Source organism: Hylobates moloch, unplaced genomic scaffold (genome assembly GCF_009828535.3).
Source record: "Hylobates moloch isolate HMO894 unplaced genomic scaffold, HMol_V3 SCAFFOLD_5, whole genome shotgun sequence".
Classification (NCBI taxonomy): domain Eukaryota; kingdom Metazoa; phylum Chordata; class Mammalia; order Primates; family Hylobatidae; genus Hylobates; species Hylobates moloch.
The window spans coordinates 86620621-86642214 of record NW_026652280.1 but is presented as its reverse complement, the minus strand read 5'-3'; the positions used below and the strand labels follow the sequence as shown (position 1 = coordinate 86642214).

Genomic DNA, 21594 nt, shown 5'->3' with positions numbered 1-21594 from the left:
TTCCCACCTCCTGGCCTTTGAACGTGCTGTTCCCTGGTGCCAGGAAAACACTGAACCTTGCTTTTCTCACAGCTGGCTCCTTCATCATCTGCATTCCTGCTCAAATGTCACCTCTTGGAAAGGTCATCTTTGACTGTGAAATCTAAAGTCAGTTTTGCATCACACAGCACTTGAAATTGTCTCATTTTGCCCTGTTTTATTCACCACTGTATCTATAGTGCCCAAAACAGTGTTTGGCCCTAAATAGATGCTTAATAAATACTTGTGGCAGAAATGAATGAGGGGTTTGCCAAAGACCCAAGTACTTCCAAGTGGTAGAATGGGGATTTGAACCCAGGTCCACCTAATTCATAGAATACTTCTGCTTTTCCACCCCCCACCATCCCCCCGCATGGTTCATTTTTTTTTTTTTTTTTTGAGACGGAGTCTTGCTCTGTTGCCCAGGCTGGAGTGCAGTGGTGTGATCTCCACTAACTACAACCTCTGCCTCCAGGGTACAAGCGATTCTCCTGCCTCAGCCTCCCAAGTAGCTGGGATTACAGACACGGGTCACTGTGCCCAGCTAATTTTTGTATTTTCAGTACAGACTGGGTTTCACCGTGTTGGCCAGGCTGGTCTCGAACTCCTGACCTCAAGTGATCCACTCGCCTCGGCCTCCCAAAGTGTGAGCCCTGCCCTGAGTGCCCTGCCAAGAGTTCAGATTTTATTCCAAGTCCAATGGAAAGCCAAGGGAAGGTTTTTTGTTTGTTTTGTTTTGTTTTTTGAGATGGAGTCTTGTTCTGTCGCCCAGGCTGGAGTGCAGTGGCTCAATCTCGGCTCACTGCAACATCTGCCTCCTGGGTTCAAGCAATTCTTCTGCCTCAGCCTCCCAAGTAGCTGGGACTATAGGCATGTGCTACCACGCCTGGCTAATTTTTGTATTTTTAGTAAAGACGGGGTTTCGCCTGTGGGCCAGGCTGGTCTCGAACTCCTGACCTCAAGTGATCCACCCGCCTCGGCCTCCCAAAGTGCTGGGATTACAGGAGTGAGCCACTGAGCCAGGCCAGCAGCATAATTTTTTAAAAGGGTTTTAAGAATAACACACACATATAAAAAGATTTGTTTTAAAAGATCACTTCGGCTGCTGCGTGGAGACTGGACTGGAGAAATGGAAGACACATAAGCTCTCTGAGCCTCGGTTTCCACATTTGCAAAAATTGGGAGAGCACCCCTCCGGTGCGGGGCTGTTGGGAGTAAGGTGGGGAAACAGTTCCCAAGAGTCTCTTTGGCATTCGAGGAACGGGCTGCGGTGCAAAAGGCCCTGTCAGGGACCTGGAGGTTGGGGCGTGGAAGCCCCACCAAGCCCCCCCACATACAGGCCTGGGGGCTGTGTCCGAACCCGGCACGGGCTGTCGCTTGCCATGGCGGCCACTAAGCGGCATCACGGGCCGGGCACGCTCCGTCTGGAAGAGGCTCCCACCCATCAGCCCGCTCGGGACTCCGCAGCTCTGGCCTGCTAAGGGCGGGCGGGGGCGGGGCCGGCGCGTGGGGCGGAGCCAGGGCCGGAGGGGCGGGGCATGCGGGGGCGGGGCCGCGGCGACGCTGGGTGTGTGGGCGCAGATGGCGGCGGCGCACGGCGCCTGAGCGGGCCGGGGCCATGAGCGCCGCCCGGCCCCAGTTCAGCATTGATGATGCCTTCGAGCTGTCCCTGGAGGACGCGGGCCCTGGGCCCGAGTCTAGCGGGGTCGCGCGCTTTGGGCCGCTGCACTTCGAGCGTCGGGCCCGGTTCGAGGTGGCTGACGAGGACAAGCAGTCCCGGCTGCGCTACCAGGTGAACCGCCCGGCCCACCTAACCCCCTGCCCCTGGCTGGACGGGACCCCAGGCCGGGCCCCAAAGGCTTCAACTCGGGGGAGAATCTGCCTAGAGGCCCCAGCTGAAGCACGAGACCGCACCCCCGCCCCGCGGACGTGACTCTTGATCCAGAGCCCTGCCCAGGCCCTCCCGGTTCCGATACCGGGCCCCAGCCAGCCGGGAAGAGCCCAGAGCCCGGGCCCGGGAGCTCATCCCTCAGCTCCAGCTGGGGAACCCAGCCGGATTCCCCACTCATCGTGGCTACTCGCCCCTGGCCCCCGCTGGGTTAGGGGAGCTCCTCTGTATCTGAACCAGACCTTGCCCCACACGCAGGAGCATCTCCTGTGCCCCAGGCCAGCTAAGCTGATGGGAACCCGCACGCCTTTCTCTATTCTGAAAGCCCTCACCCTAATTCCACCACCACCCCTAAGAGCTGGAGCTCCTCTCACATGACCAGTCCTTGCCCACCCTTTGGCTCCCACTAAACCAGAAAAACCCATTTTCCCAGAAAACCTCCACCCACCCTAGGCTGCTTTTCTTGGAGACCTGGACCAGATCCCTGTGCCTTGAACCTGGGAACCCTGGGCCTGGTCTTCCCTGGCACCCCAATTCCCAAGCTCCCATTCTAGGCCACTGAATGAGAGCTCCACCCTGACTCCCAAAGTTGGGAGGGCTCCTTTCCCTGGAATCCGTGCAGGCTTCTGCTCCCCAGAGCCCTGGCATCCACCCACCTCCTACCTGGTTTCTGTGAATCACCAAACCCGTTCTGCGGGGAGGGCAGAGGGCCAGGTGAACAGCTGCCAGGCGGCCAGGCAAATATGGTTGTGTAGGCCTGCTTTTCTCTCCCCGGGAAGGGAGTGAGGAAGGGCCCCAGCCCAGCAACCCCCCTGAGACCTGTGTTCTGCAACAGAACCTGGAGAACGATGAGGATGGAGCCCAGGCCTCTCCGGAGCCGGATGGGGGAGTCGGCATCAGGTTAGGGCCAGGTGGGGACCCACCCCTGTACCCCAGCCCCAGCTCCTATGCCCAGGGACCCTGCTCAGTCGCCCACCCCACTTCACTGACTCTCTTCCATCCCATCCTATTGATTCCTAGCCTGACCCTCACTTTCCTCACAGGGTCCCCTACACTGTAGGGTCACCCTACCCTAGTGCCCAGCTGTACTCACCTCTTTCAGAAACACCCAGTCTGGTCTGGCCCCCACCTTCATACAGGTCACCTGTCTGTCCTACAGAAACCCCTAGCTCATCCCCAGCCCCTGAATTCATCCTCACCCACCGAGGCCTCTCAGGGCCCACTATCCTGCAAGGGGCCAGCCCCAGTCCCTGCACCATGCCCTGCACTTCATCAGGACTCCTGTCCCAAAGCAACACCGTCCTTGCCTCCCTGCCCCTCACTGGGCGCCTGTCCTTGCAGGGATTCCGGCCGAACTTCCATCCGGAGCTCCCAGTGGTCCTTTAGCACCATCAGCAGTGGCACCCAGCGCTCCTACAACACCTGCTGCAGGTGAGCCTGCCCGCCTGAGCACCCAGCCAAGCAGCCCTGGCTCTGCCCCCACAGCCTCCTGCACCCCCTCCCTCCACCTCCTTCACATTTACCCTGCTCTCCTGCCACCCAGCTGGACGCAACACCCTTTGATCCAGAAGAACCGCCGAGTGGTGCTGGCCTCCTTCCTGCTCCTGCTGCTGGGGCTGGGTGAGTGGCCCTGAGGGTTGGGGTCAAGAGGGGCCCCGTGGGAGGCTCTGCCCTCCTTGACAGCCTCCCAGCATCCTGAGGAGGCAGCTGGCTGCCATCATCACACTCCCATTTTACAGGTGAGGAGACAGAGGCCTTGGGACCTGGGCACACAGCCAGGAAATCACACATAGCTGAAAATGGAACCTGGCTTATCACTCCAAAGACTTTTCCTTTTTTAAAAAATTTAACCTGTTTAATCCATTAGGGGACAGAAGAGTAGCAGCTACCATTTTTTCTGTGTCTGCTTTGGGCAAGGTGCAGGGCAGTTTTATTTTCCCACCTTACAGAAGTCCTACAAGTGAGGTGGTGCCCAGAAGCCACGTGTAGGGGCTCAGGGATGCCAAGTGCCCAGCCAGTGCAGAGCCGCAGGGCACCTGGCACTTCCCCTTGTCTGGCATCTAAGCGCTGACAAGCACCCCTCTCCTACCCATTGCTCAGATGGGGGAACTTTTGGTCCAGAGCAGGCAGATCTCATACCAGGTGTTCTCTGGCTCCCAGGTGCCTCGTTCTTTGGGGTAGAGGAGGCAGAGTCCCCAGAAAGGATCCAGGGTTGGGGTCATGAGTGATCCATAAGGAGGGACTAACTGTGGCTGCTACCCTGGCTCATCTCTCTGCTTCTCCAGGAAGGCCAAGGCTCCCCAGCCAGCCAGGCCCCTGGCACACATTCTGGCCTCTGCTCTGGGTGTTTGAATGCAGGGGAGGGGGCTGCCACTTCCCAGCACCGCTGCACAGCGGCCCCGGTAGTGCTGCCAAGTTCTTTCATTTTTCCTCTCTCAACCCAGCAAGGCAAGCCTGGGGCTACCAGAGCGCCTTAGAGGGCCTTTGTAGGGTGCAGGAAGTGTTTCAGCCCCCATCATACCCTATACCCTTTTTTTTTTTTTTTTTTTTTTTTTTTTTTGAAAAGGAGTCTTGCTCTGTTGCCCAGGTAGGAGTGTAGTGGTACAGTCTCGGCTCACTGCAACCTACACCTCTTGGGTTCAAGGGATTTTCATGCCTCAGCCTCTGGAGTAACTGGGATTACAGGCGCCCGCCACCACACCTGGCTAATTTTTTGTATTTTTTTTAGTAGAGATGGGGTTTCACCATGTTGGCCTCAGGTGATCCACCCACCTCAGCTTCCCAAAGTGTTGGGATTACAGGCGTGAGCCACCACGCCCAGCCCTTTTTATTTTTTTAGAGACAGGGTCTTGTTCTGTTGCCCAAGCTGGAGAGCTGTGGTATGATCACTGCAGCCTCAAACTCTTGGACTCAAGCCATCCTCCCAGCTGAGCCTCCCTAGTAGCTGGGACTACAGGCATGTACCACCATGCTCAGCTAATTATTTTTTTTTTAAATAATAATAGAGACAAGGTCTCACTATGTTGCCCAGGCTGGTCTTGAACTCCTGAACTCAAGTGATCCTCCTGCCTCGGCCTCCCAAAGTGCTAGGATTACAGCCATGAGTCACCACGCCTGGGCTGGGCTAATTTTTTTTTTTTAACTTTTTATAGAGATGGGGATCTTGCTGTGTTGCCCAGGCTGGCTTCGAACTCCTGGCCTCAAGCGATCTTCCTGACTTGGCTCCCTGAAGCACTGGGATTACAGGCATGAGCCACCACACCTGGCCCACCCTTTTTGAAGTAGTCTGGGCAATGCACAAAGCAGTCCATGGTGGCCCCCCAATCCCCCAGGCTTACTACCCACCTTGTTGCAGAGCCCAAAGTCCAGCTCTTCATTCCCCCATCACTCTTCTAACTGGGGACCCAGGACTCCTGCACTGCCCTGTTCTTACCCCCGGTATCCCAATCACCTGTACTGTTAGCTTTCAGGTTCTTATTGGTTCCTCCACTAAGGACGGGCCATAAGGGCAGGGACCTTATCTGCCCTTCAGGGCGGAATTCCCAGTACCAGGCACGCAGTAGGTGTTCCATAAATGTTTGTTGAATGACTAAAAGCCCACCCCAAGGAGCAAAGAAAAATCTCTCCTTTCACACACTTCCCAGGGCCTGCTCAGTGCCTTGCTCTGGAAACAGAGCTTGGTGAGCTTCCTGGGGAGGGTCTCTGCCTAGGGAACCTTCAGCTCAGGTGGTGGGGGGCATCATTCCTTAGGGCTGAGCCGGGCTGGGGGTGGGAGCCCCCGCCCTCACCACTGCTCCTGCCCCCACCCCCGCGGCACCGTCTGTGTGCAGTGCTGATCCTGGTCGGCGTGGGACTGGAGGCGACCCCCTCTCCAGGTGAGCGACCCTCCCGCCCCCACAGGCAGCGGACACCCCTGTCTTGTGACCACGGGTCCACGGCAAGCCCTCCCACCTCCCAGCAGTACACCGCCCCTTTTCAGCCGGGAGTGAGGCTTGCCCGGGCAGTCAGCGGCGGCCCGGAAGGCCTCGCAGCCTCCGCCCCCTCGCCCTGACCGGGCTCTGGTCCCTCCCGCAGGTGTCTCCAGCGCCATCTTCTTCGTGCCGGGCTTCCTGTTGTTGGTGCCTGGAGGTGCGAGCGGGCACCGGGGCGGAAGGGGCGGGGCCGCGGGGAGGGGAGGGGAGAGGCTGTGGGGCGGGACTGAGGGCGGTGTTGCGGGGAGGGGCGGGGCCTCGGCGCTGATAGGCCCCGCCCCGCAGTCTATCACGTGATCTTCATCTACTGCGCGGTCAAGGGCCACCGGGGTTTCCAGTTCTTCTACCTGCCCTATTTCGAGAAGTGACCGCGGCGCAGCGTGGACTCCTTGCGTCCACGGGGGCGCCCCTCGGACCCGCGCCCTGTTCCGTTCCCCTCATCTCAAGGGAAGAGGCCCTCCAGGACCCTCGAAACCCCAGCCCCTAGGGAGTTTGCTCAGGAAGTTTGGGGCATGCAGGCCTGGCCCTGGGAAAGCCGCCGCTCGCCTGCTCTGTGCCTTAACTTATTCTCGGGCCGTGCGGCTGCTAGGTTGCTGTTATTTTGTGCTAATAAAAGAGTAATTCCACCAGAGGCAATTGCTCTCCTCCTCTCCTGCCACTGCTAGCCCAGCCCAGCCCACCAGCCTGACCACAGCCCCCCTCCCAAGGACTGACCCTGAGGCTGAAGGGCTTCGAGCACCACCGAACGCGCTGGCAGCCCTGATGCTGAGGCTTGCCCAAGGGCACGGGGCATGTTAGGGACAGAGGTGGGCGTAGGACTCCTGGCTTGCCAGCCAGGAGGCGGCTGGAACAGCCTGCCCCACCCCCAGCCCTTGGATGACTCAACCAGCCCGTCTCTGTCTAGTGGCCCTGGCCGAGGGCACTCAGAGATGACGCAGACCTGGGGCCTGGAGGCTGGTATCCTAGTTCCAGCCTGGCTCTGGGGCCCTGGGCTGCCACAGCCAGCCCTGAATGTGGGCCATGCCAAGGCAATGACCCAGCCCCCTCCACCCACTGCCCTCCTTCCCAGTCCCAGAGGTTGGGAGAACCTGGGGGCAGAGGGCATGGGAAGCCGCGCCTGACAGACACCCTCAGTGATCAAAGACTTAGAAATGCAGAATGTTAGAAACAAACCATCTCAGAATTTTGGAAAATCCGCATTTCAGAATCTTACGAACCAAGAAACAGAATCTTTGAGAAGCCTGAAATCTGAGATCATAGTAGCTACCAGTTATCAATTTGTTAAAAGGCCCCAGGATGGCCGGGCACAGTGGCTCAAGCCTGTAATCCTAGCACTTTGAGAGGCCAAGGTGGGAGGATTGCTTGAGCCCAGGAGTTCGAGACCAACCTGGACAACATGGCGAGACCCCATCTCTATTTAAAAAAAAAGAAAAGAAAAGGTACTAGGCCCTGCACTAAGCACTGAACACGGGTTCTATCTTGTAATCTTCACTACCTCTGTCCCATTTTACAGATGAGGACTGACTCACCCAAGGACAGCCAGCAGGTGGTGGGTAGAATTAGGAACATAGCCCAGGGCTTTTCCCATGACACTGCGGGGGAGGGAGAAGGAAACGGGCACTGAGCTGGTCCCTCCTACCAGCCAACCAAGAGGCTGGCTGAGTGAGCAAGGGTTGGGAGGCCCTGTTGGTGCACCTGCCCACACAGTCTATCTCCCCCACCGAAACACGGGCCCCACAAATCACTGCAGCACCCAACACAGCGGGGCCTTCAGGATTCTGAGTTAGAGGAATGGACACCCAGACTCCTGCTCTCGCTCCCACCTTTCCAGGCCCCACAGACTTCCCACCCTCATCCCCTATTCAAGGCACTTAGGGGGCACCCATTAGATGCAGGAACTCCTAAACCAGTGGTCCCCCAACGGGCTATGGTAAAGGACCAGTTTTCATTTCTAATCCATCATGGTCCAGTACTTTCATAAGAAGAACTAGCCAGGTGCTGTGCCTCATGCCTGTAATCCCAGCACTTTGAGAGGCCAAGATGGGAGGATCACTTGAGCCTAGGAGTTCGAGACCAACCTGGGAAACATGGCAAAACCCCATCTATACAAAAAATACAAAAATTAGCCAGGCATGGTGGGGCGCCTGTAGTCCCACCTACTTGGGCTGGGGTGGGAGGATCACTGAGCCTGGGAGGCTGCAGTGGAGCCGTGATTGCACCACTGCACTCCAGCCTGGAAGACAGACTGAGACCTATTTCAAAAAAAAATACAGTAACATAAAAGTTTTAAAAACTAGAAAAATGAAATAAAAAACATACAGAGGCTGGGCGCAGTGGCTCATGCCTGCAATCCCAGCACTTTGGGAGGCCGAGGCAGGTGAATCACGAGGTCAGGAATTCAAGACCAGCCTGACCAACAGGGCAAAACCCCATCTCTATTAAAAATACAAAAAAATTAGCCGGGCATGGTGGCGTGCGCCTGTAATCCCAGCTACTCAGGAGGCTGAGGCAGGAGAATCGCTTGAACCCGGGAGGCGGAGGTTGCAGTGAGCCGAGATCACGCCACTGCACAGCAGCCTGAGCGACAGAGCGAGACTGTCTCAAAAAAAAAAAATAAATAAATACAGAATACAAGTCCACAGTTTATCAGATTAATTAGACGTAAAATTACATTTCAATAAATATAATCAGAAAAAACATAGGAAAAAGGAAAAATGACAAAAACCATTGAATATGAACAAACAGACAATTAACACAACACAGAATCGCAACTAACAACTTTTTATTCCTTTTTTTTTTTTTTGAGACGAGTCTCGCTGTCTCCCAGGCTGGAGTGCAGTGGCGCGATCTCGGCTCACTGCATCCTCTGCCTCCTGGTTTAAGCGATTCTCATGCCTCAGCCTTCCCAGTAGCTGCGACTACAGGCACGTGCCACCATGCCCAGCTAATCTTTGTATTTTTAGTAGAGACAGGGTTTCTGGCCAGGCTGGTCTCTAACCCCTGAGCCACCTCGCCCGACTTCATTCTACAATCTTAACAGAAAGTAATTTCAGAAGTGGCGACTCCCATCATTAGAAGTCTGCATTAGGAATCAGCGAGGTATAGTCCACAGAATGGTTTTTATATTTTGTAATGGTTGGAGAAAAGTCAAATAATAATAAGATTTTATGACATAAAATTATATAAATTTCAAATTTCCATATCAATAAATGAAGTTTTACTGTTATTGATTAAATTTCCGACATAGCCACACATTTGTTGACTTGACTTGACTTTGCACTACAAACTTCAACAGCAGAGTTGCGTGAGCAGCTGCAACAGAGACTGAAGCCTCAAAGCTGAAGATAATTACTGTCCAGCCCTTTACAGAGTAAAGTTTCCCCACCCTTAGTCTACATGAACACTTTGACAGAACACCATGAATCTGACTTTTCTCTCCAGTTATTTATAAGATTTGCTGTTTATATTCTGCAGTTTCAGTGGGATATATCCAGATATACATTTATTTTTATTTACCCTACTCTGACTTCAGTTTGTTCCTTCAGTCTGGGGACTTGAAGTCTGTGGAAGTCTTTATGGAAAATTTTCAGCCATTATCTCTTTGGTTATTGCTTCTTGCTCATTCTCTATGTATTTCCTCCGTCTGAGACTCCCAAGGACTTATCTGTCTTTTTCTTTGAAACAGGGTCTCTTGCTCTGTCACCAAGGCTGGAGTGCAGTGGCACGATCACTGCAGCTTCCAACTCCTGGGCTCAAATGATCCTCTCACCTCAGCCTCCTGAATAGCTGGAACTAGAAGCATGAGCCACTACACTCAGCTTATTTTTTTATTATTTTTTAAAGAGGCAGGTTCTTGCTATTAGGCTGGTCTCAAACTCCTGGCCTCAAGTGATCCTCCTGCCTTCGCCTCCCAAAATGCTGGGATTACAGGCATGAGCCACCACACCCAGTCTCCAAGTGACCTTTTTTTTTTTTTTCAGAGACGGAGTCTCGCTCTGTAGCCCAGGCTGGAGTGCAGTGGCGCCATCTCGGCTCACTGCAAGCTCTGCCTCCCGGGTTCACGCCATTCTCTTGCTTCAGCCTCCCGAGTAGCTGGGACTACAGGTGCCCGCCACCATGCCCAGCTAATTTTTTTTTTGTATTTTTAGTAGAGATGGGGTTTCACCATGTTAGCCAAGATGGTCTCGATCTCCTGACCTCATGATCCACCCGTCTCAGCCTCCCAAAGTGCTGGGATTACAGGTGTGAGCCACCATGCCCAGCCTTCCACTGACTTTTAACTACCCTTTAATATTTTCCATCTTTTTGTCTCTCAGTGTTACATTATAAGTGATTTCTTAGATATAGCTTCCAGTTCGTTAATCTTCTTTAAATTGTGTTTAATCTGCCATTTAGCTTATCCATTATTTTTTATTCCAATGGCTGTGTGTGTGTGTATATAAAAAATATACTTTTTTTTTAACAGAAGCCATGTTTTTTTTTGTTGTTGTTGTTGTTGTTGTTTTTGTTTTTTTTTTATTCTCACTCTGTTACCCACGCTGGAGTGCGGTGGTGCAATCTCGACTCACTGCAACCTCTGCCTCCTGGGCTCAAGTGATCCTCCCACTTCAGCCTGCAGAATAGCTGGGACCACAGATGCAAGCACCACCACACCCGGCTAATTTTTGTATTTTTAGTAGAGACGGGGTTTCACCATGTTGCCCAGGCTGGTCTCGAACTCCTGAGCTCAAGCAACCCGCCCACCTTGGCCTCCCAAAGTGCTGGGATTCCAGGCATGAGCCATGTGCCTGGCCTGTTGGGTTACTTTTTAAATCTTCCGGTTCTCTCTTCATACTATCCTGTTACTGCATGTTGATCTCTTTTCCCCTTTTAGCCGTCTTTTATTTGCATGTATCTTGTGGTCTCTTAGGTGGCTGTATTATGTACATGAGATGCCAGTCCTCTTGCTTTTGTCTCTGCCTCGTCTCCTTCGTGGTGGTTTCTTTACTTTTATAATTGGTAGGCTTTTTTGTTTTGTTTTTGAGACGGAGTCTCGATCTGTTGCTCAGGCTGGGGTGCAATGGTGTGATCTCAGCTCACTGCAGCTCCACCTCCCAGGCTCAAGCGATTCTCCTGCCTCAGCCTCCGAGTAGCTGAGATTACAGGTGCGCGCTACCTCGCCCGGTTAATTTTTGTATTTTTAGTAGAGATGGGGTTTCACCATGTTGGTCAGGCTGGCCTCAAACTCCTGACCTCAGGTAATTCACCCGCCTCGGCCTCCCAAAGTGCTGGGATTACAGGCATGAGCCACCACTCCTGGCCCAATAATCTGTAGTTTTTATCACAAGTTCCCCTTTGGGAGCGGCAGGGTTTTTTCCAGTTTTTTTCAGCTTTTCACACCCTGGAGAGAGACTACACGCCTGCTTGAAGGACAGGCCCTGGAGCTCCAGGCTCTTGAGGGCAGCTGTTTCCACTCCGGGCCCTGAACATCTGTATCCTTGCCACTTTCTACCACTGGTCAGTGCAGACAGATTAATATCTTAGCCTTTGGAGACCCTGGAATATATCCAGGGGGGTTGTTTCTTGCTCCCCAGACTCATAGGGTTCTTCTGTCACTCACGGGTGTAGGAGTCCAGGCGCCCAAGCCTCTATCCAGATCTGAAACCCCCACAGGGTCAGCTCCCTCCTACAACCCCAGCTTCGATTTATTTGTCTTTAATACATGGAGCCATCCTTTTCTTTCTTTCAAGCTCACTTTTTTTACACTGGGGTTTTTTGGGTTTTTGTTTGTTTGTTTTTTGTCTTTCATTTTTCCTTTTCGTGGAGAATGGGGTCTCGATACATTGCCCAGGCAGGTCTCGAACTGCTGGGCTCAAGCTATCCTCCCGCTCCTGCCCCACTGACAGCTGGGATTACAGGTGTGAGCCACCGCACCTGGCTCAAGTTCATTAAAAAAAAAAAAATTATAAACATAAGTAGTGGAAGGGGTCCAGCCATCCTCTCCATTAATCATGCCACAGGGGGGTCCCCACTGAATGCTGCCAGTGCCAGGGAACTCCCTACCTCCCAGAGGTCTGGAGAGACCCAAATCTTGCTCACACTGAGGAACGGTGGGCAGCTGAGAGCAGGTCTTCTCCAGGCAGCTTGAGTAGGGGGAGGTAAGGATGAGGGCGGGCGGGTAACATAACAAGCCGACATCGAGGCCAGGTGTTTTCAGAGATAGAAGCAGTCTGGGGGCTGCTGGGTCTCCATCTCCATCCTGGAGGCTCCTGGGGGAGGGCTGCAGCCTGGGTCCGGCTGGTGTCTGGGACTGCAGGGGCAACAGATATTCCCTCCTGGAGCCTCAGTGGCGGGAGAGCATCATCACAAACTCTGTGGGAGAGAAGGGCAGGGCTTGGGTCAGTCCACGTCAGGGATCCCAGGAGGTGCTGGGCTCAGCCTAGGCCCTGGGAGGATGGGAGGGCTTTCCAGGAAGGAGACTCACCGTCAAAGTCTACGGTGCCATCCCCATTGAGGTCCACTTCTCGGAGCATCTCGTCCAGCTCAGGACCCGCCAGCGGCTCCCCGAGCAGAGCCGGCACTGCCTCCCGCAGCTCCACCACCGTAATCCGTCCATCCCTGTCCCTGTCAAACTAAGGTCCCCGCAAGGCTCAGCTCCTCCCACCCAAAGCTGCCTCAGCCTGCAGCCAGCTCCACCCTTTTATTTTTTATTTTATTTTATTTATTTTTATTTTATTTTATTTTATTTTTTGAGACGGAGTCTTGCTCTGTCACCAGGCTGGAGTGCAGTGGTGCAATCTCGGCTCACTGCAACCTCCGCCTGCAGGGTTCAAGTGATTCTCCTGCCTCAGCCTCCTGAGTAGCTGGGATTACAGGTGCCCACCACAACCCTCCGCTAATTTTTGTATTTTTAATAGAGATGGGGTTTCGCCGTGTTGGCCAGGCTGACCTCGAGCTCCTGACCTCAGGTGATCCGCTCACCTTGGCCTCCCAAAGTGCTGGGATTACAGGCGTGAGCCACCGCGCCCGGGCAGCCAGTCCCACTCTTAACCACTGCCTGTACCTAGATGCTCCCCTGCCCACCATCTCTGCCCATGCACACCTTCCACACCCTCCCACACCAAGGTGGTTTGCCTCCTACTCCAGGAAGTCCCCCTGGATGGATCCTCTAGCTGGGAGTGAGCTGAACCCTCTCTGACCCATCCCTGGGCCCCAGTCCCACCGCCTTCAGGGCTCTAGGCCTTCCCAAGGCTGAGACCTGAGTGAGAGGCCAGCAAGGATGCCACCCAGCCCTGCCCTCCTCTGCCCACCTCACCACACTCCGCACCTCTCGGAAGGCGATGCGCAGCTCTCGCACCCCCAGCATATGCGCCGTCTCCTCCCTCAGCTTTGGGCCTATCAGTTCTACAAACTCCTCAAAGTCCACACGGCCACCCACTGCAGACCCAGGAAGAGTGTCACAATGGTGAGGGCATAAAAGCTGAAGCCCAAGGAGGAACATCCCACAAGCCAGACACCCCCACCCCCAGGCTCTGCACCTAGGAAGAAACACCTGTGTCCACGCCTGCAGCAGATAGGAGGCCGGAACCCCCGTCCTTGGCTGCTGGGGTGCTGGGGCTGCTTCTGCTCTTAGTGAAGAACCCAAGTGTGTGAGGAAGAGACCAGGCTTTGGAGCCAGATAGTGCCCTGTTCAAATCTTTTCCCTGCTGCTGATGTGCGTGGCACTGGCTGACTTACTGACCCTCCCTTCCTCATCCTAGGAGCAGGGCAAGGAGCCTACTCCATGGGGCTCATGTTCATGGCCATGAAGTACTGGAGCCCAGTGGGCGGCAATAAATGCCACTTCCAAACACACCCATGTGGTCCATGCCTCAGTTCTAAGATGCCGTCAGTCACACAAAGCACTCATGGTCACGCAACAGCTTTGGGGACAGAAAAGAAGCATGACACCAAATGTCCATCTCAATTGTAAATCACATCCCCATTTTGGAAATTGTAAGGAAAAAATGCAGGAGTCCTGGAATGAAGTGAATACAAGACCTGTCTGAGGACAAACCAGTGAAGGGGAACCACACAGTTCCTGCCATCAGACACTGAGTCGCAAGGCGTGGGTGGGGTCCTCTCCCATCAGGGCGACCGAGATTCAGGCAGCTGCCACCAGGGCACAGGGCTGAGGCAGGGTCACAGAAAGAGAGAGAAAGAGAGAGGGTGCCAGGTGACTAGTATCAGCGGACAGCACTTTATCACTGAGTCAGGGGCTTCTGGGCCAGCGAGGCAGGAAGGGCTCAGGTGAAAGGAGCAAATGTGTACAGCGGCCATGGCAACAGACATCCCGAGCCAGGATCCTCAACCCAAGCCCCAAGGGGCTCTCCTGGGTCTCTGGGCCGCCTTGCTGGGCTGCCTTCCCACACAGAGAGGCAGAAGCTTGAACCCAGTGCCCCTGCCTGGAAACCGCCACCCTCCCTCACTCCCACCGGCACCCCAATGGACTCCCAAGGGCCACCTCCCGCCAGCCCTTCGTGACCCCCTGAACTACGCAGGCTGCCCAGGTGGGCGGGCTCCCGCACTGACTGCGCATCTTGATGTGCTGCGAGACCTCCAGGAGCTCCATCTCGGTGGGCATGTAGCCCAGGGTCCGCATGCAGTCACCCAGCTCCCGGTGGCTGATGTAGCCGTCACGGTCAGTGTCAAACTCCTCGAAGGCGGCCTGAAGCTCTGTGGAGGAGGGAGGTCAAGCCCAGGTGGCCAGGCTCAGGCACAGCTCCCCACCCCCTGCCAGCAGCAAGAGCCACTCACCGTCTAGCTCCTCAGGGCCCAGCTCGCGGTCCTGCAGAGGGAGAGTTCAGGATGTCCCCAGGGCCAGCCACAGCTCTGTCATCCTTCCTCCTCCATCCCCTGCTCATGTTGGCCTGGGCAGGGCCCAGCCCCACCAGAGTAGGAAAAGGATGCTGAAGCCTCGTGGGACCCAGGAGGAGCAAGCTCCCTTTTGTGCTCCTGGGGCCTAGAGCTCCCACAGAGCCCTAGTGTGAATTCTGGCTCTGCCCACCGCCCACGCTGGCCCGAGACCCACCCTTCCCCAAACCGGAGCAACTCTGCCCCACAGCCCAGCCTCAGTCTGGGGCAGAAGAGGCAGAGGGCCTCTCAGGGGCAGGGTGAGCTGAGCCCAAGGGGTGTCTCTCCAGCCCCACCCCCAGGACCCCCAACCCAACCCAGGTCCCACCTAACCTTCCCAAAGACTCGATTGAGCAGGGGCCCGTATGTCCTCTGAGCAGTGTCGTGCCGGGAGTCAGGACGATGTCGGTGGGACTGGCGAGAAGAGGCCGGCCCAGGGGATGCAGGGGGTGCGCCCGCCGGCCCCTCTCCAGTGCTGGGAGGGTTATTGCTGCTCCCCGGGGCCTCGGGGCCTGTCTGCTCCCCAGAGCTGCCAGTGCGCTTTCGAGACCCTCGGAGTCCCCTCTCCTTCTTGCTCCTCTTCCTGGTCAGCGGGGTCTCCTCTGCATCACTCTTGGGAGTCACAACCCCTGCAGGGGGCTTCTGAGGGCCAGTGGCCAGGTTTGGGCCGTGCTGCCCCCTTGCCTGCTCTGTGGCCATGGGGGAGGGATAACAGTGCTCAGAGACACTGCACCCCGGGCACCCTTGGCTTTCAGGACCCATAAAGCTGCTTATGCACCTCCACTGTTAGAGCTGAGAGCCTAGGATCGGGCTCTGAGGGGGATTAGGGTAAGTGAGGCAGGCAGCCCTGGCCCTAATCCCAGTCCTCTGCCCCAGGGCTGGCCAGGGCAGAGCCAGATGGGTCCAGAGAACTGTCCTTGGTCAGAAGCAAGGGACACCAGGACGTGGTGGCTGCCATGAGCCTCAGATGCCAGATCTGCCACTTATTAGCCGGGGGATCCAGCAAATTCCCCTCCCAGCCTCAGTTTCCCTATCTATAAAACACGGGGAATAATGCTAGGGCGCAGAAGACTCAGCCCATGTGTGACATGGGCGGAGGACTTCGTTAGGCAGAGAGGACCAGGGAAGGCATCTCAGGTGGGAGGAGGCATGTGGACAATAGCTGGGAGGTGGGAAAGGATGAGCAAGTGGCCTACTGAGGCCCCCCCGATGGGTGACATCCTGGCCAGAGCAGGGGGCATGTGAAATGGAGGAAGAGGCCAGATCACAGATGCCTCGAATGCCGGTTTGAGGAGCACAGGGAGTGATGTGGGAGGAGGTGGACCTCGGGGTCTTAGAGGCTGCCCTGGGCTAGAGAGGCCCTGGGGAGGAGGGTCTGACTGTCCAGGCCCATCAGGGCTGGGGGAGGGGGTCTGGCTGGTCACTTGGCCCTACTGGGCCAGGGTTAGGGTTTCCCGGCAAGCAGCCCCATGAATGATTGATGTCCTCTCAGCTTCAGTTTCCTGCCCACCTGCCTTAGCGCCGCCAGGCGCCACAAAGCAGGCCCCAGTGAGGGCCGGGGGGACAGCTGGAGCACTGGGCAGGCAGGCACGCCCTGCTCCTTCCACCCATCGGCCTCTGCCTCCCAGGTAAGCCAGGCCTCACTGGTCAGGGCCTCAGTCTGGGGGTGCCTGGGGCTCTGATCCAATAGGGAATGGAGACAGCAGAGGGGGTCAGCCTGAGGAGGAACCCTAGGGGTACGGAGGGCACCAGACTAAAGGCCAAGTGGCTAGAGCCGTGGGCCGTGGGCAGGGGCCAGCCCTTCAGGGCGTCCGTTCCCTCCCCAGACTACACCACCACCTGGGCTCTCATCGCCCTCAAAGGGAAACTCCCTCCCCTCTGCCAGTGGGGAAGGGCGAGGTGGGGCTGCAGGCCTCTTGGATCCCAGGTCTGGGTGCCCCTCAAATCCTCTCACCCTCACCATCCCACCACCATCCCACCGCAAAGCCCCTCCCCTTCTCTGTTTAGCAGCTCCAGGAGACAAACAGGGGTCACCTCCTGCCTGAGCTGTGGGAAGTGGGAGAGGGCCGCGGTGGGGTGGAAGATGCTGGAGAGGCACCAGGGGCTCCTAGGATGGCCCTCCTGACCCCAGGCTGCAGGGTCCTGAGGCTCAGAGACCTCATCCTGAGCCCATGAGTGACACTTGCTGGAGGGGAGGGGGTTCCCACTGCCCCAGACTCCCTACCTTCGGGTCCCCTGGGCCCATGGGAACCAGAGCCCTCCCTTCTTGGAATCCTAAACAGTCGAAACCCAGGGGAGCAGGCATAAAGGGGCCTTGTGATGAGCGGACCAAATGGTCTTCAAACTGCGTTCCCTGGAACCCTGGGGGGTAGGGGGTACTCTTCCCTCCCTTAATTTGAGCACCCCGTTTTAGTTCATATAGGAGTGCCACTAGAATACTTTTTTTTTTTTTTTTTGAGGTGGAGTTTTGCTCTTGTTGCTCAGGCTGGAGTGCGATGGCATGATCTTGGCTCACGGCAACCTCTGCCTCCCGGGTTCAAGCGATTCTCCTGAGTAGCTGGGATTAGAGGCATGTGCCACCACGGCCAGCCAATTTTGTATTTTTAGTAGAGATGGGGTTTCTCCATGTTGGTCAGGCTGGTCTCGAACTCCCGACCTCAGGTGATCTTCCCAAAGTGCTGGGATTACAGGTGTGAGCCACCGTGCCCGGCCTTAAAATACTTTACTTACAGACAAAATTCCATACCTTTAACAATGTTTGAAAGCCTCCAGGTTAGTCTACCCGGACACACTGGGACTCCACATGGCAGAAGATTAAGTCTGTCTGGACACAGTGTCTCATGCCTGTAATCTCAACATTTTAGGAGGCCAAGGTAGGAGGATCACTTGAGCTCACCAGTTCAAGACCGGCCTAGGCAACATAGTGAGACCTTGTCTCTACTAAAAATTTAAAAAGTAGTGGGTGCAACCTGTAGTCCCAGCTACTAGGGAGGCTGAGATGGGAGGGTTGCTGGAACCCAGGAGGTGGAGGCTGCAGGGACTGTGCCACTGCATTCATCCTGGGCAATAGAGCAAAGCCCTGTCTCTCAAAAAAAAACAAAGAAAAGAAAAGTCTGGGTTGAGGCCTGGCACCTCCCTTCCTACCTTCACTGATTCTCTGAACCTTCCCCTCCTTGCCTGTAAAGTAGATTGTATGAGGACTCCATGAGGTCATCCACTTCAAGTCCTTGGCGTAGGATAACTACTCAAAAGGCGATGACAATGGTGCAGGGAGGGATGGTGACTTGCCTGGAGATGCACAGCACCGTCTCTCCCATACTCGGTCATTCACACCATCATTGATTCACCAGGCACCCACTCCGTGTCCAGCAGCCAGGCACCCACTCCGTGTCCAGCAGGACTCTGGGGACCCCAAATGGACACTACTATGGAAGCCGACCTGGGTGCCACCGGCCACGGGCCCCGCACAGAGTTTGATGAGGAGGACTCCTACCCCCAGGGTGGCTGGGACACGGTCTTCCTGGTGGCCCTGCTGCTCCTTGGGCTGCCAGCCAATGGGTTGATGGCGTGGCTGGCCGGCTGCCAGGCCCGGCATGGAGCTGGCACGCGTCTGGCGCTGCTTCTGCTCAGCCTGGCCCTCTCTGACTTCTTGTTCCTGGCAGCAGCGGCCTTCCAGATCCTAGAGATCCGGCATGGGGGACACTGGCCGCTGGGGACAGCTGCCTGCCGCTTCTACTACTTCCTGTGGGGCGTGTCCTACTCCTCCGGCCTCTTCCTGCTGGCCGCCCTCAGCCTAGACCGCTGCCTGCTGGCACTGTGCCCACACTGGTACCCTGGGCACCGCCCAGCCCGCCTGCCCCTCTGGGTCTGCGCTGGGGTCTGGGTGCTAGCCACACTCTTCAGTGTGCCCTGGCTGGTCTTCCCCGAGGCTGCCGTCTGGTGGTACGACCTGGTCATCTGCCTGGACTTCTGGGACAGCGAGGAGCTGTCACTGCGGATGCTGGAGGTCCTGGGGGGCTTCCTGCCTTTCCTCCTGCTGCTCATCTGCCATGTGCTCACCCAGGCCACGGCCTGTCGCACCTGCCGCCGCCAACAGCAGCCCGCAGCCTGCCGGGGCTTCGCCCGTGTGGCCAGGACCATTCTGTCGGCCTACGTGGTCCTGAGGCTGCCCTACCAGCTGGCCCAGCTGCTCTACCTGGCCTTCCTGTGGGATGTCTACTCCGGCTACCTGCTCTGGGAGGCCCTGGTCTACTCCGACTACCTGATCCTGCTCAACAGCTGCCTCAGCCCCTTCCTCTGCCTCATGGCCAGTGCCGACCTCCGGGCCCTGCTGCGCTCCGTGCTCTCGTCCTTCGCGGCAGTTCTCTGCGAGGAGCGGCCGGGCAGCTTCACGCCAGCTGAGCCACAGACCCAGCTAGATTCTGAGGGTCCAACCCTGCCAGAGCCGATGGCAGAGGCCCAGCCACAGATGGATCCCTTGGCCCAGCCTCAGGTGAACCCCACACTCCAGCCACGATCGGATCCCACAGCCCAGCCACAGCTGAACCCCACAGCCCAGCCACAGTCGGATCCCACAGCCCAGCCACAGCTGAACCCCACAGCCCAGCCACAGTCAGACACTAAGGTCCAGACCCCTGGACCCGCTGCCAGTTCTGTGCCCAGTCCCTGTGATGAAGCCTCCCCAACCCCATCCTCGCATCCTACCCCAGGGGCCCCTGAGGACCCAGCCATACCTCCTGCCTCTGAAGGAGAAAGCCCCAGCGGCACCCCGCCAGAGGCGGCCCCGGGCGCAGGCCCCACGTGAGGGTCCAGGAACGCCCAGGCCCACCACAGCAGTGAAAGAGCCCAGGGCAGACAGAGGAACCAGCCAGTCAGACAGGTGAGGAGCTGCGGACATCGTTGTCCTTAAAAACCCTGCCGAGTCCGTCAGGCCTGGAAGGAGGACTTGAGGGAGGGGAAACAATCCAGCCAAAAGTCTCAGGCAGTTCCATGTCAGTGTCCCCTGCTCCCGGCCATCAGCCTTTTCTGTGGTTGCTCCCGACACACACACAGTTGCCCAACAGCCCCCGAACCGCAGCTAATGGCGTCTTGCGGGGTACTGTCCCTCAACACCCCAGACCCCGCTGACAATTCTCCCCTGGGCCTCCTGCTGGAGGAAGACAACAGGGGGCACTTTCCCCAGGCTTGACCTGACCTCCCTTTGGTCCTTCCCTACCTCTCCTCCTCCGGGCCTGAACACAAGGACGTGAAACAAAAAAAAGTCCCTGCAGAGAAGGGGGCCTCCAGGAGCCACCAGCCCCAAGCAGGAGCCTGAGGCCCTGGTGAATCACAAGCTGGCCTGGCATAGCCAAGCCTGGTCCACCAGTCCCCTTCCCCCAACAGTCATTGAGGCTGGGGCAGGGCCTCCCTCAGCAAGATGCCAGAAGAGGCAGGAGCTGCCTAGCCTGGATTCAAATCGAGCCCTGCCATGTCCCAGCTGAGCGACTCTGTGGGAGCAATTTCACCTTCCGAACTCCCATGTCATTGGCTGTTGAGAGGATGCAATGAGAAAGTGTGTAAGGCATCACAAGAGCCTGGCGCACGGAGGGGCCGGTGAACTGGCCTTTCTTCTCCTTCATCCACATAGAGGATGTCCCTTTAGAGGCTGGGGATGGATGGAGGAGGCAGTGGGGAAAGCCACCACCTGGCCCAGGCATCTGGGATCTTGTGACCAGTCTGGGCTGTAGACGCCCCGGTGGCCTAAGATCAGGAGGCTGCCTCTGTGCCTTGGGGGCCTGCAGAGGACTTCAAAGTCTGACTCTATTTAAAAGTTCAATTAGCATCCACCTGCTCCCCACCTCCCGTGGAGGGCTGCACAAGATTCTATGTGGGGGCTGCAGGTACGGAGGGCCCTGATCCTGCCTGAATAGCAGCCTCCCTGAGGAGGCTGAGCCCAAGTGCACGGATGGGAAGTTGTCCAAGCACACAGAGCTCAGGGCACCAGTGGGTCTAGAAAGGGCAAAGGCTCCCAGAGGTCACACAGCCTCTCTAGGGCAGAACCAGCTCTTCCCTCTCAAGCTGCTGATGCTGCAGAAAAAACTAGAAGTGCTGAAGGTCTATCTTCCGACCCCCACTCCACTTCCCTTTTCCTAACCATCGTCCTCTCCTGGCACCCACCCCACCGGCGTTCTCCTGACCCCTCAATGTTCCAGTCATGCCCCCTTATCCCATTAGCTCAGTATCGTGACCTTCAGCAACTGAGATGCCCTTCCCGGCAGGTGTAAATGACAATGATGTCTGATGTGCAACCCTTCCCAGAGACACCTGCATTTTCCAAACGCAGCAGGCTGTGCAGGCAGCCTAGAGTGATACAGTCAGGTCTGGGTTCTGGTTCCTAACTTCCTTCCTCTCAGCCTGTTTTCTCCTCTGTAAAATGGAGTGATCATATTCCCCTTGCAGGCTTGGCAGTTCTGATCATTGACTGAGCCCAAGGATGGGAAGTGCCGTGGGCGGTGATGGTGGTGATACCAGAAGCATAGTCGTAGTGATGGAATTGTGGGCACTGAGGCCCATGGGAGACAGATTTCTGGCCAGGCATGAATTTATTGAATTCATTCATCCAGTATTTCTCGGGCACTCGCTAGATGCCTTTCTGGACAGCCTTCCATTCTGGAGCCACTTGGGTGAGGTTAAGGGTGCACTCTCTTGGCCGGGCGCAGTGGCTCACGCCTGTAATCCCAGCACTTTGGGACCCTGAGGCTGGCGGATCACAAGGTCAGGAGATCGAGACCATCCTGGCTAACATGGTGAAACCCCGTCTCTACTAAAAATACAAAAAAAAAAAAAAAAAAAAAAAAAGTTAGCTGG

General features: G+C 56.4%; 3 protein-coding genes across 4 annotated transcripts; 2 read left to right on the top strand and 1 right to left on the bottom strand.

Moving 5' to 3' along the window:
• Nucleotides 1–1575: 1575 nt before the first annotated feature.
• On the top strand, nt 1576–6508 carry TMEM134 (transmembrane protein 134). Of its 2 annotated transcripts, XM_032153647.2 has the most exons (7): nt 1576–1810; nt 2742–2806; nt 3248–3337; nt 3450–3526; nt 5737–5781; nt 5981–6034; nt 6163–6508. In XM_032153647.2, the coding sequence occupies exons 1-7, from the start codon at nt 1637–1639 to the stop codon at nt 6243–6245; spliced, it is 588 nt and encodes a 195-aa protein (XP_032009538.1). In that variant the 5' UTR covers nt 1576–1636; the 3' UTR covers nt 6246–6508. The 2 variants fall into 2 exon arrangements, with proteins under 2 accessions (XP_032009538.1, XP_032009539.1); XM_032153648.2 differs by lacking the exon at nt 5737–5781.
• Nucleotides 6509–8491: 1983 nt separating this feature from the next.
• Nucleotides 8492–15670, bottom strand: CABP4 (calcium binding protein 4). The gene is made up of 6 exons (XM_032153642.2): nt 15082–15670; nt 14653–14683; nt 14428–14571; nt 13184–13293; nt 12341–12488; nt 8492–12228 (listed from the first exon to the last, which is right to left on the bottom strand). Exons 1-6 carry the CDS (start codon nt 15508–15510, stop codon nt 12200–12202), a joined length of 891 nt encoding a protein of 296 aa, XP_032009533.1. The 5' UTR covers nt 15511–15670; the 3' UTR covers nt 8492–12199.
• A 2488-nt stretch (nt 15671–18158) lies between these two features.
• Nucleotides 18159–19563, top strand: GPR152 (G protein-coupled receptor 152). The gene has a single exon (XM_032153630.2). It carries the CDS (start codon nt 18164–18166, stop codon nt 19550–19552), a length of 1389 nt encoding a protein of 462 aa, XP_032009521.1. The 5' UTR covers nt 18159–18163; the 3' UTR covers nt 19553–19563.
• The last annotated feature ends 2031 nt before the right edge of the window (nt 19564–21594 follow it).

Excerpts from the sequence above, each read along its gene's own strand:
- TMEM134 (XM_032153647.2), top strand. The coding sequence starts at position 1,637 with ATGAGCGCCGCCCGGCCCCAGTTCAGCATTGATGATGCCTTCGAGCTG. Across the intron at positions 2,807-3,247 it reads GATGGGGGAGTCGGCATCAG|GGATTCCGGCCGAACTTCCA; the intron begins GTTAGGGCCAGG and ends CTGTCCTTGCAG. Across the intron at positions 6,035-6,162 it reads CCTGTTGTTGGTGCCTGGAG|TCTATCACGTGATCTTCATC; the intron begins GTGCGAGCGGGC and ends CCCGCCCCGCAG.
- CABP4 (XM_032153642.2), bottom strand. The coding sequence starts at position 15,510 with ATGGGTCCTGAAAGCCAAGGGTGCCCGGGGTGCAGTGTCTCTGAGCAC. Across the intron at positions 14,684-15,081 it reads TCAATCGAGTCTTTGGGAAG|GACCGCGAGCTGGGCCCTGA; the intron begins GTTAGGTGGGAC and ends CTCCCTCTGCAG. Across the intron at positions 12,489-13,183 it reads TGCGCATCGCCTTCCGAGAG|TTTGACAGGGACAGGGATGG; the intron begins GTGCGGAGTGTG and ends CGGGGACCTTAG.
- GPR152 (XM_032153630.2), top strand. The coding sequence starts at position 18,164 with ATGGACACTACTATGGAAGCCGACCTGGGTGCCACCGGCCACGGGCCC.